The sequence below is a fragment of the Chelonia mydas genome, chromosome 6, assembly GCF_015237465.2.
Source record: "Chelonia mydas isolate rCheMyd1 chromosome 6, rCheMyd1.pri.v2, whole genome shotgun sequence".
Classification (NCBI taxonomy): Eukaryota; Metazoa; Chordata; order Testudines; family Cheloniidae; genus Chelonia; species Chelonia mydas.
In genome coordinates, this window is record NC_051246.2 from 17324692 (window position 1) to 17343968 (window position 19277).

The 19277-nt window shown below is 53.5% G+C and overlaps 1 protein-coding gene across 6 annotated transcripts in view; it reads right to left on the reverse strand.

Moving 5' to 3' along the window:
* Positions 1 to 2830: 2830 nt before the first annotated feature.
* Positions 2831 to 19277, reverse strand: part of ACY3 (aminoacylase 3) — a 41528-nt gene continuing 25081 nt past the window's right edge. The window contains exons 1-8 of one of the 6 annotated variants that reach the window (XM_043549470.1): positions 10671 to 10688; positions 8539 to 8655; positions 7617 to 7868; positions 6726 to 6921; positions 6552 to 6645; positions 4390 to 4497; positions 3956 to 4065; positions 2831 to 3069 (exon numbers count right to left, since the gene is read on the reverse strand). In XM_043549470.1, the coding sequence (XP_043405405.1) occupies positions 2878 to 3069; positions 3956 to 4065; positions 4390 to 4497; positions 6552 to 6645; positions 6726 to 6921; positions 7617 to 7849 (933 nt within the window). In that variant the 5' untranslated portion in view covers positions 7850 to 7868; positions 8539 to 8655; positions 10671 to 10688 and the 3' untranslated portion in view covers positions 2831 to 2877. Of the gene's footprint in view, positions 3070 to 3955; positions 4066 to 4389; positions 4498 to 6551; positions 6646 to 6725; positions 6922 to 7616; positions 7869 to 8538; positions 8829 to 9091; positions 9197 to 9272; positions 9421 to 10670; positions 10689 to 19277 lie in introns of those variants that run through there. The other 5 variants (XM_037899382.2, XM_043549471.1, XM_043549468.1 and 2 more) reach the window with 5 other exon arrangements.

A 19277-nucleotide genomic window follows, 5' to 3' on the forward strand; every position in this document is an offset into this window, starting at 1 on the left:
ATTCCTGGGAAGGCAAAGATGGGATTTTTTGCATAGGGGGATGGAATGTTTTCCTGTCTCAGTTTGCTATATCCCTGCAGCACCCCTTTCTGGCTGGGGGGAGGAGTCCACATGACTCACCTTCTTTGATGTTTAGTAGAAGGAGACATTTCGTTCCTATGAATAAAGCAGCTAGGAGAGGTGGGAGGGAGAGGTGAATGTGTCTGGGAATGCAGAGTGCTGACTGTTAAACTCATGCATCTGGTGCTAGCCACGGTCCGAGACAGGATACTGGACTAGCTGCACTGGCTCTGATCCAGTCTAGCTGTTCCTGTGTTCTGATGCAGCCCCGGAGGGAAGGGGCCTAGTTGGCTTGGCGGTGGGAAATGGAATTACGGTGCCTTTCTCCTCTTGGGGGTGCTGGATCCCATGTGGCCCCCAGGGGCTGGGACTAGTTGGCTCAGGGGAGCGGGGAATGGGACATAGTGCCTTTCTCCTCCAGGTCCCCAGCTCCCATCCAGCCCCAGGAAGATAACGCAATGATGGGGATGAGTTTACCATCCTCCAGGTTACAGCTGTGCTGGTCTGTGTCTCCCTCCAGTGGCTGCTCCGCAATGAGGTTTGTACGTCCAACAGTGTTTCCAGCAGGGGCAGGGCTAGGCGGGGGGTGGGGAAGGGGACTTGCTGGAGCTATAGTCACTGCAAAATTTGCATACCGCCCCCCCCCCCCCCCCCCCGTAGCCACCCTGTAGCAGCTGCCGCTCTCTGGCCGCCCAGCTCTGAAGGCAGAGCAGAGAGAGCAGCAGTTGCTGGCTGGGCACCCAGCTCCAGCAGCAGCGAAGGAGTAAGCCTGGGTGTGGGAGCTGGTGTGCCTGAGGGCAGGCCCCGGCCCCTGTCCCTGCCTGCTGGGGTACACTGCCCAGGGCAGGTGGAGGGTCCGGGGCTCCCCACAGCAGCCTGGACTAACCCACTCTGGCCTGGGATCCTGCGCCCCACCCCTCGTGGTTGCTGCTCCTCGAGGGCTCTGCTGGCCCCAGAGCTGAGTCGCCCTTCCCAGGCAGCTCCTATTGGCTGCGAGTAGCCAGCGCCCGAAACTGCCCGGCTCTGGCTTCCAGCCTCTAACCTGGCCAGGGGGTAGGACCTCGGGGGGGGGGGGGGGGAGGAGGAGGGGAGACCTTTTGAGAAGTAGCAGGGGCCACAGAGAGGGGCAGGGCCTCATGGTGAGGGGCACAGCCCCCCCTCTTCTGTCTAGCCCACCTCAGCCCCCCACCAGGAAGAGGCTGGCGGCGCCCCTGGTCTCCAGCTGGCAGACACCACCTCTGAAGCATTGAGCAAGGGCCACGTGCACTGTGCTCCCCAGGGGAGCCAGCAGGCAGCCCTGGCAGCCCCAGGCCAGAGCAGACTGCAGGGCTAACGTTTAACCCTGGCCTTTGGCCGATGCCACCTGCGGCTTCTCTGCCTCCCGCAGGGCTGGTTAAAGCTAAACCCCAGGGCTGGGTGTGGAACAGCTGAGCCCAAAATGGGGCCCATTCCCTGCTCTCGCTCCAGCTGCGCCTGCTCCTGGCAGGGAGTGAAACCCTGAGTCCAAAGGGGGCTCCACCGCTCAGGCTCGGGGCTGCGCAGGAAGTCAGGCTATGCCCGGGGTGGCAGAGCCATGCTGAGCAATCCCCCGTGAAGGCAGGGGCAGCCACTGGAGCTGGCCCACTGGTGGCAGCAGGGGGCACTTGGGATCAAGCCCATGATTTTGGGGGGCTGTTAACGATCCTGATTATTGCCCTGGCCTCATACGAGAGGAAGAAAACAGTGGACTGGGGGGTGGGTGGGTGTGTGTGTGTGTGACAGACCCATCCCATTCTAACCCAAGCCTCTTCTGCTTCCCCTCAGCAGGTTGGAACCGGCCTCTATGATCGCCCAGTTCTGAGCCAAGCCACGGCATGCCTGAGGGGACTCACCACACCTCCCACCCGCACCTTTAGCCCTGTTTCGCCACCCCATCACTTCCCTGGCTCCAGCCCCCCTCCCGCTTCACTGGTTCCTGCCCATCCTCCTCCCCCAAGACAGCCCCTACCTCTTCACTCTCCCACCCTACACCTGTCCTCACTCCTGCATTGCTCCTGCTACTGCAGTCGACTCAGGTTGCACCTCCCCCACAGCACCTGAGGGGGTCACTGAGTGCACAGGAGAGCCAGGTGCCCCGCTCTGTGTGCTGGTGCCTGGCACCACAGCAGACAGGAGTAACAACTGCAGGGAAAATCTGGCTCAGGCCCTGCAGCACGCTCAGTCACCCTGTGGGGCGGGCCCATGGGCACTCTAGTCCCTTCTAGGAGCTGGGAGGGTTGGAGCATGCTCAGTGTGGACAGAAACTTCAGGGAATTAAAAAGGCCCTACTGAGCGTGTGCAAACTCAGATTCTCCAAAGGCTTATCAGTTGGCCAAATTTGGGTGGATTTTGATGGGGACGGCAAACGGCACTTCCCTTCCTCCAAGGCCACCCTGCTGCTTGGGGGCGCTAGAGCCTTGCAAAGAAACCGTTGTAGAAATTAACCTGGCAAAACAACACCTTTGCCCTAGCCTTGTTCTTGGGAAAAGGCTGAATGGCTGAAATGTTCCAAAAAAATTTCTGCCTGAGGCAGACACCAGGCCGGCCTGGAAAGTTTCAGCCTGAATGGTCAGTTTTTCAAAGTTATAAGAAAGAAAGAAAAGACGTGCACTGGGAAGTGTTGGGGAACCTGGATAATAGGTGGTGCTACCAGATGGTGCACCCAACACCCAGCCCAGCCCCTCCATCACAACACAAGGGTGATGTCCGCCTGGTAACACCCATCCCATCCCTCATGGCACACACCGTCATATCCATTCAGACTCTGTTTATTCCCTCTTAGCCCATGCCCCACCTGGCTCATTCTCGCTGCAGGCCAGGGATGGAGAATGTGTGCTTCTCCATCTTGGCAAAGGCCACCTTCTTCTCATAATAGGCAGCCTCGTTGATGAAGGCCGGGTAGATGGTGGTGTTGCCCTTGTACAGGATCTCCTCCCCACTGAAGGTCTGGAAGATTGGGTCCCCGGGATTCAAGGGGAGGAAATCCTTATCCTAAGGGTGGAACAGGTTGGTGATAGGCTGGGGCTGGAGTAGCCAGGAACTCCTCCCCCACAGCCAGTGCTCTTGCCCTGCTCCCTACAGCACGCCCTGCTGGTTGAGGCCAGGATCCCCACTGTCCTGGCAGTACTCTCTGGTAACCAAACATTTTATTAGATATGTGGCAAGACCCCATGCAGGTCACAGTGCCTTGTGAACTAAGCCCACCCCAACTCATCTCCCGGCTGTCCAGTGTCACCCAGCCTGATGCTGTATTGCTACAATCTACAGCTCCCTTGAGCCTGAGGGCTGCATAACCAAGAACATGGAATCTACTTCCCTCGCCCCATGCCCCGGAATAAACCCAGCTTCACCCCGCTGAGCTTGGGGCTAACTCTGGCACTGCCTTGCCATGGCGGAGCCTTTGGGGTACAGGCCTCAGTTGCACTAAGGCCCCTTTGTGCTGCTCAGTAGTAGAAACAAGAGCAGAGATATCCCAGCTGCTCTAGAGCTGGTGTAAGAGCCCTGCTCCCAGCCCCCACTATGGGGTAGACTGGGTGGAGGTGGGGTGCATTACACTCTGGATATTCTCTGCCACCCTGGGACTATGGAGAGCAGAGGGTAGCTCACAGCAGCCCTTAGGCTGCTTTAACCCACACCAGGGGCCAGGCGCACAACCCACAATGCACGGAGCACAGAGGTGGTTTAAAGCCGCCCCCCCCCCCCCAGCTCTACCCAGAGCTCAGAGAAGGGCTGAGAGAGAATCCGGGCTAGTGAATCAGGCCTTGTCGTTGCCAGGCTGGCTTTGCGCGCACGCTGGAGCTACAGCTGTGATCTGTCTCTCCCAGAGAGAACAACAATGCAGGGTGCTGGGACTACCCTATTCCAAGCCCACACTCACCTGCAGCTTGGGATGCACCATGGCTGAGATCTCCCCATCAGGGTAGCGGGGATAGTCCATGAGCCCGGTGATCTTGTAGGCTTCAATCTCAAAGGCAGGGAACACTGTGCCTATGGGGCAAAGGGGGCAGCAGAGGGCTCAGAATGGGGGGGCACTGCGTAGGAAGGCTGCCCTTCCCTCCCCCCCCCCCAGTTAATCACAGGCTCCCACCACTGTGGCTGGAGAGGAAGGTGACCTCCTCAAAGTACTGATATGGGAGGAGGACCTCACCTAGGGTGACCAGATGTCCCGATTTTATAGGGACAATCCTGATATTTGAGGCTTTTTCTCACCCACCCCTAGGGCACTGCAAAGCAATGCGTGATGGGATAGCTCAATTCATCTCCAGGGTGACGCCAGGTGGGATAGCTCATGGCCCCTCTGGGATAACTCACCCTTGTTAAAGAGTTCAATGAAGTCCAGTGCGCAGGCCATGAGGGCTCTCATCTGAGCAAACAGGTCAGCTCTCACCACCCTCTGGGGCTGTGGCCCCAGCTCCAGCGCTGCAGGGAGACCACAGAGACCCAGTTACAGCTTGGCTACCGCACCCTCCCCAGCACTCCTCCCCAGAGCATGCTGCAAGGAGTCCCCCAAACATGCCCCAATGCCCATCGCTACCCCCGGGGCCCTGCCCTAGGGGAGAGCATCACCCACCACCTCCCTCAATCACAGCTATGCCCCAGGTACCTGCTAAAATACTACCCGTGTCCTTTCATCCCACTCACCCCCAACCCCGACCTCACACACCTGGCCCTCACTGCTCTCAAGACCCTGCTGTGCATGAGACAGCGGAAAAGGCTCTGGATGGGGATGCAGAAGCCGTGGGGTCCATCCCTGCCTCTGCCACCAACCTCAGGTGTGACCTCAAACCCATCCCTCTCTGAAGGCCTGGCACTCTAAGCCTGGCTCAATCCCACGTTTTGGAAAAACTTTAACCACCTCAGGGGGCAAATACCAGGGAGGGGATGAGCTAGCGAAGCTAAAGGGGCAGCATCGGCACAAGAACGAAGGGGGATCACCCAGCCATGCATAAATGCAGGCTAGAAATGAAAGGTGGGTTCTACCCATCAGATCAGCAAGGGTCCAGATGAGCCTCCCAGTGGGGTAGGGGGGTTGTGTAGGGCAATTCCCTGAAATATCCTGCACAAACCTTCTTTCAAGGAAGTTTAACTTAATTTGATATGTTTAAGCACCTTAGGCATTGGTTGTATTGAAAATGCAGATGTTTGTGTGTTATTGGGGGATGGCATGGAACGTCTCTCGGCGGGGCAGGACTAAGGTAAATCCTGGGGCAAGTTAGGAGCTTCAAAGGACTACTTGGAGCAATGGGCCAGGCAAGACTGGGCATTTCAAGTGAAGTGATTCCCTAGGAAATCTTGAGGAGGAGGAGGATGCAAATGTAACTCCTCTGCTATGCAAGAAGCTTCGACCTGAGAATGGGAACTTTGTCTGCTGATCACTGGTTACATGAGGACAAGAGCAGAGGGCCAAACTGTAGGAAAGAGGGACACATTAATTCATGGGGATGCTTGTTCTGAGTCCCCTGGTGTGATGAACTGGTGACCACAGAAACATCCATGGGTGGGGTCTGAAGGACTGATCACTGGGCAGAGCTGTGGCAGGAGTCGGGAAGCTTATTAGCAGTAGTGTCGAGTCTTTTGTTTTAGCAGGTTTTCTCTGTCATGCTTTCACCTTAGGAATAAATGTGCTTGCTTAGAAAAGCAGTGTGATAACTAATTAGGGTTAAGATGGAGCTCAGTAAGTTTGTGAGCATCAGCAGGGATGTGGATTCAATGAACCGAGAATGACTGGAGAAAGGATGGCTACTATCTGCTGACAGAGCACCTATGCAATAATCCTCGGCATGGGGATTGAACCCTTGGCCTCTATAGTCACAGCCAGAAGCACTACGGTGTGAACTGCAGGAGGCAGCAGCCTCAGAAACCTGTATTTGTGATCGGGACACTGGAGGGTGACAGAGCCCCACACAGCATTACTGCACTCTGTCGAGCCACCCCAATTCACCCCATTTGCCATGGGAGCCCCGAAGGAGCCAGTCTCAGAGCTGGGGCAGGCAGCGCCCTATGAGGGAGGAGGTCAGGGTGGGGCTTAGCTGGGAGCAGCAGTGTGAGGGGGTGTGTCTCCCAGGAGAAGGAGATGGGGAGCCATGGGAATGAGGGGAAGAGAGGGCACTGGGAATGGGAGGAGAGAAGCCTTGGGGATAAGTGACTAAGGGACAGGGCTTGAGGGCTGGGGAGAAAAGGGCAAGGGTTAGGAGTGGGGGCAGAACTTGGGGATGGGGAGGTGGGGCTTGAAGGTGCAGTGGGCACTGGACATGGGGCACAGGGGGCAGGGGTGTGAAGCTGTTGGAATGGTGATGGGGTGGGGAGGAGGTGACATAACCAAGGACGTGGTGGGGGGCAGCAGTGCTTGGTGCCAGAGGGGCATGGGAGGGTGGGCTCTGGGGGGGTAGCTGAGCAATGCCATTCCCTGCCCTGGGACAGATTCGCTCACTCCACAGGGCTCTCCCTGCCCCCTGGAAGTGCCTGCTCCCTACCTAGCCCGGCTTTGGCCACCGAGTTGATAGAGTAAGTCTCCTCGCCTGGCAACTTGTACAGGTAGATGGGACAGGGGCTCCGTGTGTAGTGCGTCTGGGGGAGAGAGGAGAGGGGTTAGGAGGGGGACCCTGGCCTAGTGCAGGGCGAGTGGAGAGATCGGAGGCTGGCCCCACCTGGATGTAGTGGCACATGTGCATGGGCAGCAGGCTCTCCTCTGAGTCCACGATAAGGCAGGCGCCCATGTTGGCTGTGGTGTTGTGCAGGTCAAACATGAAGTCAAAGGCCTGGGCTGAGCCCTTGGGGCCGTAGGTCTGGTTGATCTTGCGGGCCCGGACCACCTCGTAGGGCTCGTCCTCTGCCTCTGCGGAGCTGGGATAGGGAGAGATGAGTCACATGGAGCCACCAGGGCCCCTGGAGCCAGGGGATGGCTCCAAGTAGGGCTCACCCTCCCCCCAGCTGCTGGGAGCCTTCTCCGCTTCAGTTCACGTTGGCGGCCCCAATCATGGTGTGGGAAAGGTTCCGGGGGGTCAGTGTGAGGGGTGGAGGATCCCTCTGGGGCAGGATCCCTGGGGGGAGTAGTGTGAGGGAAGAGGGATCCCATGGGGGGTGCAGTGTGAGGGAAACCCTATCCACTTATGGGGGGCATGTGATCAGTCACCCCACACGGTGCTCTCTCATGGGCTATGAAGCCCCAGCTCATGGAAGATCCCTGGGCTTCCCACCACCCCCTGGGATAGCAGTGCAGAGTGTTGAATGCGAGGATAACTCATCCCAACCCTGGGAACTGTTGCAGAATGATGCATCATGGGATACCTTACCCGTCACTGGAAGCCTCTCCACAGTGATGCATCATGGGATAAGTTTCCCACCCACTCCCCGAGAACCAGTGCAGAGCGCTGCATGCTGGGACAGCTCTCCCCATCGCCCCGGGGACCAGTGCAGAGCGCTGCATGCTGGGGCTCTCCCCACTGCCCTGGGGACCAGTGCAGAGTGGTGCGTGCTGGGGCAGCTCTCCCCACTGCCCTGGGGACCAGTGCAGAGTGGTACGTGCTGGGGCAGCTCACCTGAGGAACTCGGTGGTGAAGGTGCGGTTCAGATCCCGCCCCACATACCGCACACACTTCTCAATGGCACACGGGTTGCCCAGGAAGGGCGTGACGGCAAAGCTGTCACGCCGCAGCTCCATGGGGTCCCGCAGCCAGTGCTTGGCCAGGTAGACGCCCGACATCTCGTTGCCATGGGTGCCCCCACTCACGGCCACACGGCTCAAGGGCTTGAGACGGCAAGAGGCTGCCATTCCTGCAGCTGCTCTGCTCCTGTGGGAGGGGGAAGAACAGAGGATGCTGCCCAGGTGAGAGCCCACATGGGATCTTCCCCATCCAGTGGCTCTTCTGCTGCTCTGATATCATCTCCACTGGCCTGGCCTGGCCTGTGTGTGTGTGTGAGGGGTTGCTGCCCCCCCCCCCAGGGCAACTGTAGGGGACCGATGCCCAGAAGCCAGCTGGGATGCCCCCTGCTACAGTCACCCTCCAGCTGGAGGCCCTGCCGGTATTTTCCCCCATCAGTATCTACTGGGGCTTCAATCCCCCTGACAGCGACGTGTTCTTCAGCCAGAGGAGTGTGGAGCCCACCCCTGTCTCTATGCCTCTGGGAACGGCTTCCTTTCAGCGGTGTAGGCGTTATGTGGGCTTCCTCTTACTCAGCCCACAGACAGTGCCCTGCTCTTCTTGGGAATCTGCTGTGGCAGTGCCCATGCCAGGCTTCACACTGCATGGCAGGGGTGCTGAGACTGGCCTCCCTGGCTTTCAGCAGGTGCACTGGCCACAGCAGGTTCTCCAAAGGCTGGAACCTATGACACAGGGCAACTGGCCCTTTAAGAGGGAGTGGAGTTTAGGAGTACCTGCAATGGCTTCCCTGATGCCCAGAGGGATCCCTGCCCCTCTTAAAGGGCCAGTCACCTCGTGATATCCAGGCAGCCACACTTACCCACAGGCTGGTGTGGAAGAGCCTCAGGGCGGTCCAGATGGGGACAGAATCCTCAGCAGGATGCTGGGGCCAAGGGGTTATAAGAGGAACACGAAAGCCACTGGCAGGAAGCCAAATCTGCCAAGGTCACAAAAAAGAAAAACCCACAAGGATGGGGAGGAGTTTCCAGGCACTGAGACGAAGCGAGCGCAGAGATTGGCCCTCCACCATTCCTTCCTGTGCCTCCTTCCCCTGGGAGCACAGGGCTGAGGAACCACCAGACTGGATCCAACCCACGCCTCATCTAGCCCAGCATCCTGATTCGTACAATAGCCAGCCCCAGCTGCTTCACATGAAAGAAATGCTGAAGTTGCGGGATCACCTGCCCCGCAGACAAAGGTCACTCTAGCCCCCAGTCATTAGAGGCTGCAGGGTTGTGCCTCAAAGCATGAGGGTTTAAAGTCCTTACATAGCCCTAGTTTATTCCTTGAACATGTATCCTAACTCTGCACGGTCTTTTTTTTCCATCAAAATGACTGCCTCTTTTAGAAATCCTGCTAAGCACCAACAATACCTTGTGGCAATGAGTGCCACAGGCCGATTGGGTGTGGGGTAGAAAGGCGTTTCCTCTGATCAGTTTGGCTCCATTCCACGGCATGTCCCCTTCTTTTTGCTGCGCGGGGCGAGGGGACAGTGAATGAAACAGGCTAGAAATGGTCCAGCCAAAGGCGTATCCTGGAGTGCTGAACACTCACCTCTGAGGCAGCCGATAAAGGTCCCAGCCCACCTGCTGGTTGTGGGTGTATGTCAAGACAGACCCCCCAGCTTTGATCCTGTCCACTGCCAGTCAAGCGCTGTCAATAACAATCTCCTCAGGCCTCCCACATGTGAGAAGCTGCTCCAGGTCCAAGCCGTGGAGCCTCTCTGTGTTTAATGTTTACCTCCCACTGTTGGAACTTGGGTGAATTATACCCCAGGGCTGGCAGCAACCTCTTCACTGAGGCTTCCCTCATGGCCTCCAGCCAGGAGACCTGCTGCACCTGGTGACCCTAACCCAGATCACAGGCATCTCAAGGGGCCAGATGCTGGATGTACAGTCCCCAGGAAATGAAGGTGAACTCCAGGCCTTGGAAAGGGTTGGGGGAACCCTGAGAGGTTTGGGGAGCAGTGACTGGATTCCTCTGGCTGCATATCCCAGCGTCCAAGGGACAGGGCCCCAGCAGGTGTACACTAGTGTCGCTACATTGGAGTCTGCTCATTTACACCCGTTGAGCATCAGGCCCCACATGCTTATCTAAAGCCTGCCCAGATCTCTCAGTGCCCCCCTGCGCCCCGCATGCTCTCCCAGCCTGCCCCACACAGGGAGATTGGGGAGCGGGGCGGGGGGGGGGAGGGGTGGGAGGAGGAGGAGGGAATGAGCAGCAGCTGGTGGTGGGAGCTGGTAGAATAGACAGGAAGTCCCTGCAAGCTTGATTTCATCCCCCTGCTGTTCCTGCCCTAGCGCCTCCTGCCCCGCCCCTCCACTGTCCCCAGACCCCCTTGCTGGTCTGCTCTTGTCCCTCACTACTCCGGGTGAAGTGCCACAGCCAGGTCTTCTAATGCAGCTTAGGCCCGCCCCGCAGTCGCCCCGCTATCCAAGCCCTGCCCCCTGCAGCTGTGCCAATGCCCTTCAATCCTGACTCATGGCCCCCCGTTACCCTAGCCCTGGGCGCCCCCACTCTGCTGAAGCCCCTCCATCCTGACCTGCAGCCTCTCCCCCTTGATCTCTTTGCCAGGTGGGAGTGGCACTAAGGTCGTTGCGAGGGGCAGAGCGTGTTCCCTTCCGCCAGGGCATGCAGCTGCAGCTGTCCAGAGAAAGCATGACACAGCAGCAGCTCTAAGGGCCCCAAGGCCGCCCCTGGTTCCGAGGGCATGGAAGACCCTAAGGGCTGCTAGGGGTGGGAGGGAGAACAGGAGAAAGCCAGAGGGAAACTCTATCCATGAGCTTGATGGGAGCTGGGGGTGTCTATAGCCAGACCCACTGCTATGGCCTTGACTCTCTGGGAAAGTGCAAGTGTTGAGGTGCTGCCCTCTAGCCTGCCCCCTGGTGGCCCTGAGGGTGCATTGCCCTCAGCTCCCTCCCTTCTATCAATCAGTTACTGACCGCAGAGTACCTCAAGCAGAGGGAGGTCTGATGTATTAGCTCTTTGAGAGAGTCTAAACCTCTCTTCGTTAGGGTCCCTATAGAGGCTCAGTTAGGCCTCTTTCTGGAATCACCAGCCCTGCCCCTGGAGCTGGGTTGTGTTAAGGAAAAGTTAGCAAATGTGACTCCATTTTGGTTTGGGGCCCACCATTGTCTAAATGCCAGCACATCATACACCAGGAGGAGTAATCCTTAGATACCGAATCCGTGTGAAAATCCTCCTCCTTGTCTCCAGCCTGCCTTGATTTGCAGTATCTGGTTTTTGTCAGTCTCTAACTCCCTGTCTCTTGGCCTTGATGTGAGGCCTCCCATCCTGATAATAAAAGTTACTGATGCATGGCTTTAGGACCATGCTGTGTAATTAACATACTGGTATAGCACGAGGAATGCACCAAGCAGGGATAGGTGGTAGATAAGACAAGGGTTTGTTTATTGGCTAAGGTTTCCGATGCACGAGGGCAACATGCTTTGCTAAAAAGTATATAACCTTTGTATAATCTGTATTCAGGGTCCCCTCCTGGCTAGCAGGGGGGCACCACGCTCGAGCGTAATAAACTTAGTGTCTTTTGGGAACTCTGCAGTTGTGGACTTTATTTCTGTGCCTCAGCCTAGATTCGAACTGTGCGTGTCCTACCAGGTGTAATTCGTAGCACATGTGTGCGTGTCCTATCAGGTGTAATTCGTAGCACTTGTGTGCGTGTCCTATCAGGTGTAATTCGTAGCACATGTGTGCGTGTCCTATCAGGTGTAATTCGTAGCACTTGTGTGCGTGTCCTACCAGGTGTAATTCGTAGCACATGTGTGCGTGTCCTATCAGGTGTAATTCGTTGCACATGTGTGCGTGTCCTATCAGGTGTAATTTGTAGCACTTGTGTGCGTGTCCTACCAGGTGTAATTCGTAGCACATGTGTGCGTGTCCTACCAGGTGTAATTCGTAGCACATGTGTGCGTGTCCTATCAGGTGTAATTCGTAACAGTTTTGGCGACCACGAAGGGACTCTAGGCTCGCCCCAACAAGCGAGACTACACTCCTCCTCTCGGACAGCTCCAGCCGGCACAGGGTGAGTTCACCTTTGAGAACTCCGAGGAGGCGGGGTGCGAGCCGTCGCTTAGGCAATAAGGTGGCACATTTTGTGTTCTTTTGGTAGCCCATTATGGGTTCTGGGCAGAGTGTAAGTAAGGGGACCCCTTTGGCTAAAATTCTCGAGAATTGGGGAAATATTTCTGGCACCCATGGGTTAGGTAGGAAAAAAGCTGTTATTTTATGTAAGGTTGAGTGGCCAGCACTAACAACTCAAACACCTTTTGACTGGCCACCGGATGGTACCTTTGCTGGGGAAAATTAACAGCGCTTAGGAAGAGGCTGGAAAACAAAGCTCCAGCCCAGATGGATTATTGGTATGTATGGAACAACTGGGCTTATGCGCATCCGAAAGGACGTCCTCTTTCCTCCTCCTTTTCTTATTCATCTCAGGGGTCTTCAGACCCGCTCTGTGCTGTGCCTGCTTCTGCCCCTCCTCCGGCTTACCCTCGGCTTTCTGACTTATGCCTGTCACCTCCTTGCTTGCCAATTAGCCGTGCTTTCTGTCCAGGTGACAAGCCTCATGGGGGGAGGACTCGGGTAGCCCTTGTAAGTAAAAATATTTAAGAAAAGAGACCAGGAGGGCTGGGGGCTGGTTAAGAAGCCCACCCTCCTTGTTAATTTGGTAGTGAAACAAAGCTGCTGCTCACGGAAAAAACAGTTCAGAGAAAAAAAAAAAAAAAAACCAGGATCGGGCCCAAGCGGGCAGGCAACAGATAGAGAGATTGGAAAACAGGTTGAAAACTTGAAGGTCATAGTGAAAAAAGAGGAGTAAAGAATTACAGGAATGGAAAACGTAAATCCCGGAATAATACTTGAAATGGTAAAATCTAAGTTAATTAGGTGTCGTTTTGGGAAATAAGCAAGTGATTTAAGAAAGGAAAGTAAAAAAGTTAACTCTTTAGTTGCTGGAAAGAATTAAGCAGTTGAACTTTGTGAAATACTGGAAAGAACAAAATTCTTGGTTTCTTTGCAGCCATTTTGAAAAAAAATGGGCCCTTTTCCAAAGAAATGCAATTATACAGTGCTACTTAATTAATATCTTATTAGGCTCCAAGGGGCTACAATAGGCGATGTCTTCCTTTTCAGGTCGCTGTGTGTTTGACAGCAGGAGTTAAAAGTAAAAGGCAATCAAAAGTCTGGTAAAGTTTATTGTGCCCTTTTTAAAGTAAAAATCTTTAACCTGTGGATCCAAAAGCAAGCCGGAAAGCATTTGTTTTAATGTAAATTACCTAACTAATAAGGTAGAGGCCACTGAAACCTGGGCTACCTATAAAACAAATACAAGAAAATATGGGTAATTCCTCTGTTTTGCCTGCAATTAACAAGGGTATTTGTATAAAAAGAAAATATTTTAAGCAATGACTGACTGCCCAAAAGGGGTAGATCTGTGTTTTATTTTTGTCTTTCAGAAAATCAGAAAAAAACTAATGCCAGCTGAAAAGCAATTCAACATCTCATGAATTTACTGGCACAATAGGAATTCTGTTCTGTGTTCTATGTCCTGTCTTGTGGTGTTTGTCTTGTGGCCAGAATTGCTGTGTTTAATTTTTCATAGGACAGTTTAGTTTAAAACTAAATAAAAGGGTTAAATCAAAATGCAGATACTTGTTTTATTCAACTTGGAATACAAAGTGTTTGGATAATATCAAAAAAATGTGATATACTAAAGTTTAATACATTTGCTTAAGTTAAAAAAAAAAAATTCATTGGCCAGATCTTTTAATTAAAAAAAATTGTTGTTAAAATTTGCACACCAACAGTCTTTGGAAGCAAGGACATGAAAGGTTAACCCACTCCCCATATTATACATGAGATCCTTCTGGCTACCTCACATTTCTAGCCAGAGGGCTGGAGAGGGAGAAAAGCTATTGGACACCAGAGGTTGTACCAAGTGGACTCCTCAAAAGTGGGTGTGCTTGTCCTGGCTTGTTGCTCCAAAGCTCTGTAAAAAAGTCATTTTCCTAGAAGGGTGTATGTGGCATACATTAAACAATAAGAACTAAAGTGCTGTATAATGGGCAATGTACATGTGTTCCTTTTTAAACAAAGGTGTATAAGTAAAAAGTGAAAGTTTCCTTTGCAGGTTAATAAAAGCCAAGAAGGGGAAAAGAAATAAAACGGAGGACGAGCTAATTCAACGCTGCAGCTGGCAGGCTCGGTCCAAAGATAAGACACTAGCCTGCCCAAGGACACTACTCACAGCTAGGATTTGGCTAATAGCCAAGAAAGAGGGGGGCTTGAATGTGCCCAAGCAGCTGTGAGATCTGCAACACACTGCCAGACATTAATGAAATGTGTTAGGTCTCTGTATTTACAGGTAAAAGAAGTCCTGCTTCAAGAATCCTGAGCAAACCTGCCATTTGTTAAAACCAGGTGACTGGGTCTAAATAAAGGTCCATCAACAAAAGACTACTCTGGCCCCATGCTGGAAAGGCCCTTATTAAGTCCTGCTAACTAACAACACCGCTGTGAAGTGCCAAAGACTGACTTCCTGGACCCATGCTTCTTACTGCAAAAAGACCCCTCCATCTCGAGATGACTTCACTTCGACTACTGATCAGCCTGTCCCTCCTTCTGGGTTTTTTTTTCTTTCCTCCTTTTAAACAGCAAAAAAAAAAACAAAAAAAAAACACAAGGTGAAGTGCTAGTAACCTCTCCCTTGTCCACTGACAAAGCTAACCTGCATTCAGTATTTGCTAAAGAAACCAAAGCACTACAGGGTGACGTGCTAGTAACCTCTCCCCTGTATAATGCAAAACCATGACTGTTCCAAGAAAAAAGAAAAAACACCTGCTCTGCTAAAACCACCAAAATCCAAGGATTCCTGACTGCAAGAGACACTGAAAATTGGCCTTAATGGCAAAAACGGAGCATTGTACATTGGCAGGGAGGAAGTTGTGGAATGTATTTTTGGGAATGTGAAGTGAAGTGGTGGGGTGGGTTTATTCCAGAGGCTGGAACCTGTGCTTGTAGGCAAGTATAAATACCAAAAAAGCCTTACAGCCACAAACATTACTCCCACCATCTGCCACCACTCCTTTGCAGGTAAAGGTTCCTGAATCCATCATAGCTACGTTAAGTTGGCACTGGAACCCCCACCTGACCCTGACAAGCCATTGGACGAGCCACTTCACAAATGAACACTACAACCAACCCATGGACTGAGCTTTCCAGCTACTGGGACCTTCACAGCCCACCAGGACTTTTTGTGTTCCTGTTTATTGGACTTACATTGGGGGTAGTGTTTTTTGTATGGTACAGGGGAGGATGTCGACATTGGTATGGTTTGCCTGGGGGTCCTCTCCCTATTCCCAAGTCCAGTACAAGGATGGGAGGGCAATAGCTTCTTGAATTTAACCCGTGCTATCAAACAGGGTGTAAATCAAATGCAGTGTTGGATTGGTATTCATACCCCCACATATTTAGGTCAGGGGGTCCTGTTGGTAGGGGTACCTATCCCCCTTAATCGAACACTCCAAGCTAAGCTATGGGCAAATACTACATTTAACTGGAATGTTACAATCCAAATATGGTCTATTAATATGGTGGCTCAGGGTAATTATGCTTTATGTGTGTCACGACGTAAGGGCATAGAAAATACAGTTTTTGTAGGGAATTTTGTGGGGTGCAAGGACACCACCCAAATCAGCTCTGGTGCAGGAGGCCCCTCTACCTACTCCAGAGCCCCGTGGCCAGTCCCCGAGGGGTCTGGCTGGTATTGGTTATGCAATCACACAGCCTATAAGGTTCTCCCAGCAGGATGGTGTGGTACATGTACCTTAGGGGCTATAGTACCCGCCGTGACAGTACACCAGAACCTGACCCGGGGAGAGATCCGCAATCTAGTATGGAGGGACCGACGAAGTATTCCTTTAAACCCCCTTCCTCAACAGTCCAAAGGCTTTCACTCCTTTGTGCGTTGGTTTCTGCCATGGTTGAAAGTAAGCGAGCTGGAAAAAGCTATAGTTAATATTTCAGCTGCTTTGGAACTAATGGCAAATGCTACTGCAGATGCTCTATCTGCCCTTCAAATTGAAGTCACCCAGCTATCCCAAACTACATTGCAAAACCGCCTAGCCCTGGATTATCTCCTTGCAAATCAGGGGGGGGTTTGTGCTCTGGTCAACTCAAGCTGTTGTGTATTTGTAAATCAGCACCATAGGGTGGAAACTGACATCCACATCCTCAAGCAACAGGCAGCCCTATTCCACCGCATCAACCTCGACACTACGAGCGCCGGATTCCAGGAGGTCTGGGACTGGCTCACCGCATGGCTCCCGGATGTGGGGACTTGGGGACGGCGTATTTTGTATTTACTTTTTTTTGACTGTTATTGTTTTTGTGTTATTTTTTGTATGCCTGCAATATGTGCTGTCGGCAGTTGCTAACCCTGCAGCGCGGTTACTCAGCCCCGATATAGCTTACTGACGTACAAAAAGAAAGGGAGGACTGTTAAGGAAAAGTTAGCAAATGTGACTCCATTTTGGTTTGGGGCCCACCATTGTCTAAATGCCAGCACATCATACACCAGGAGGAGTAATCCTTAGATACCGAATCCGTGTGAAAATCCTCCTCCTTGTCTCCAGCCTGCCTTGATTTGCAGTATCTGGTTTTTGTCAGTCTCTAACTCCCTGTCTCTTGGCCTTGATGTGAGGCCTCCCATCCTGATAATAAAAGTTACTGATGCATGGCTTTAGGACCATGCTGTGTAATTAACATACTGGTATAGCACGAGGAATGCACCAAGCAGGGATAGGTGGTAGATAAGACAAGGGTTTGTTTATTGGCTAAGGTTTCCGATGCACGAGGGCAACATGCTTTGCTAAAAAGTATATAACCTTTGTATAATCTGTATTCAGGGTCCCCTCCTGGCTAGCAGGGGGGCACCACGCTCGAGCGTAATAAACTTAGTGTCTTTTGGGAACTCTGCAGTTGTGGACTTTATTTCTGTGCCTCAGCCTAGATTCGAACTGTGCGTGTCCTACCAGGTGTAATTCGTAGCACATGTGTGCGTGTCCTATCAGGTGTAATTCGTAGCACTTGTGTGCGTGTCCTATCAGGTGTAATTCGTAGCACATGTGTGCGTGTCCTATCAGGTGTAATTCGTAGCACTTGTGTGCGTGTCCTACCAGGTGTAATTCGTAGCACATGTGTGCGTGTCCTATCAGGTGTAATTCGTTGCACATGTGTGCGTGTCCTATCAGGTGTAATTTGTAGCACTTGTGTGCGTGTCCTACCAGGTGTAATTCGTAGCACATGTGTGCGTGTCCTACCAGGTGTAATTCGTAGCACATGTGTGCGTGTCCTATCAGGTGTAATTCGTAACAGTTGGTACAAACCAGGCAGGTTCCTCTCATGGGATAGGATAGGATAGGATCAGATCGGATCGGGTGGGGCGGGGCGGGGCGGGGCGGGGCAGGGCAGGGCAGGGCAGGGTAGGGCAGAGCCAGGATGGGTGCTTGGGGAATCCCTCCCCCTAGACCCACTCTCTTTTAACTGTGCTCTGGTAGCTTTGCAGGCTCAGGTGCTCCTCACTCAATGAGCTGCCAACCAGCCACCTGGATGGTTAATCACTACAGGTGGGCTGAGTTGGGCTTGTTCTCTCTAAAGAAGCCAGCCTTGGGTAGATTGGGCCCTGTCTCCTCTTGAAGGAACCTGCTCCCTTGTACTAAGACCCTGGTGGAGTCCAGCTCTTCTTTGAGCAGCCCCTCACTCTATTCCAGCCCCTGGAGTCGTGTTGTTTATATTCAAGTAATCCACTAGTCTTAACAGTAAGTCATTGCTAGTAACTTAATGCCCTTCGGTGTGAGCTACGTAGTTAACACATAGGCCTCTGGCTGAGAGGGACCCGGTGGTCAGCGCCTACAGTCCCTTCTCCCCCTCCCGCCAGTGGTGCCCATGCTCCCTGGGAAGATGAGGCACAGTCACCCACTTTGGTGGCTGCGTTGTGACCGTCTTCCTCCCCACGTGGGGAGTTAGCTCACCCAGGCTGCAGGGCCACAAAACAGCCACTATCCTTGGCGCTAAGGCGGCAGAGAGACTTAAAGGGTCAGATCCTCAGCTGGTGGAAATTGACATTGCTTCATTGACTCCCATGGAGCGACAGCTGATTTACCCCAGCTGGGGATCCAGCCAGCTGGCTCCAATGACGCTACGGCTGATTGACACCAGCTGGGGATCTGGCCTTAAGGGTGGGATAGAGACTGTATTTCCCTCACATGCTTGCAGGGGGCGTTTCTCCATGGCAGAAGTCAAACATTTTGTCCGGGAGGCAGGGGAGCGGGAGGGGCAGTGTGTGGTGTGGTGTGGTGGGGGCAAACTGGTGGGCTGCGTAGCCGGTCAGCAGCTACACAGAGGCGGTCAGTCCCCAGGGATCTCCATACGGCCTCCTCACCGGAGCTTCCCTCAAAAAGAAAGCGGGATCGCTGCTGTGCTCTCCCTTCCTGCTAGTCCCTGGGGCTGTGGGGATCCTTTGGGCCAGTGAATTGGTGTCACCTTCCCATTCTGGGCTCCTTCACAAGGGGCCATTGCTCAGTTCCTGACACGCACAGCCCCTGAACCAGTCACCTTCCCACCCTGTGCCTCCCGTACCCCAGCGCCCCGCACCAAATGTGCTGCAGGGAACCTCTTCCATTCTCTTCCAGCTTCCCGGCCCTGTGACCCCGGGCCCCATAGCCACTGAGGGCTACTGCAGGGCCTGCCTTTCCTTGCCACCTGGGCTTCCTCACTCTCATCTCAGTCTCTCTGGCCCTGTTTCACCTGTAATGAGAGCACCCAGGATGCTGCAAAATTGGAGAGGGTGCCGGGAAGAGCTGGGGAAAAGCTTTGATGGTGGGAGAAAATGCCTGACAATGAGAGACTGAAAGAGCTCCGTGTGTTTCGCTTATGGAGGAGAAGATCCAGCAGGGTGGGGTTCTGGTGACAGCGTCTCAGTACCTCCCTGGGAGAAAACACCAGCTGCTCTCTGAGCAGAGAATAGGCATGACAACCAAAGGCTTGGCGCTGAAGGCAGACACGTCTGACTAGAAACGAGACACGGCTTTAACAGCGAGGGTGGTTAACCATTAGAACAGACTGCTGGTGGATTCTCTTTTTCTTGGTGGCATCAAAACCAGCCTGGAGGCCTTCCCGGAAGATGCTTTAGCCAAACGTAAGCGATGGGACTCAGTGCAGGGGTAAATGGGCCATATTCTCTGGCCTGTGCTATGCAGGAGGTCACGCTGGATGGTCTGATGACCTTCAGCTTGCTGGCTCTATAGTGAGCTGCATGACAGGCTCAAAGCACGAGACGGGCTATTTTTTAAAATCAGCAGATTTAGTTTTGTGAAGGCAGCAGTATTCCCCAGCTGCACCTTCCCCCCATCCTCTCCCAGCAGTAGAGATTTCTCGGTTCCCCATTTATTGTTGTAGCGGATGGAAGTCAGGAAACTGCAGCGTGGAAGTGAAAGTCCTGAGCTTGGGAGTCAGGCCGATGCCAGTCCGTGCCATGCCCCC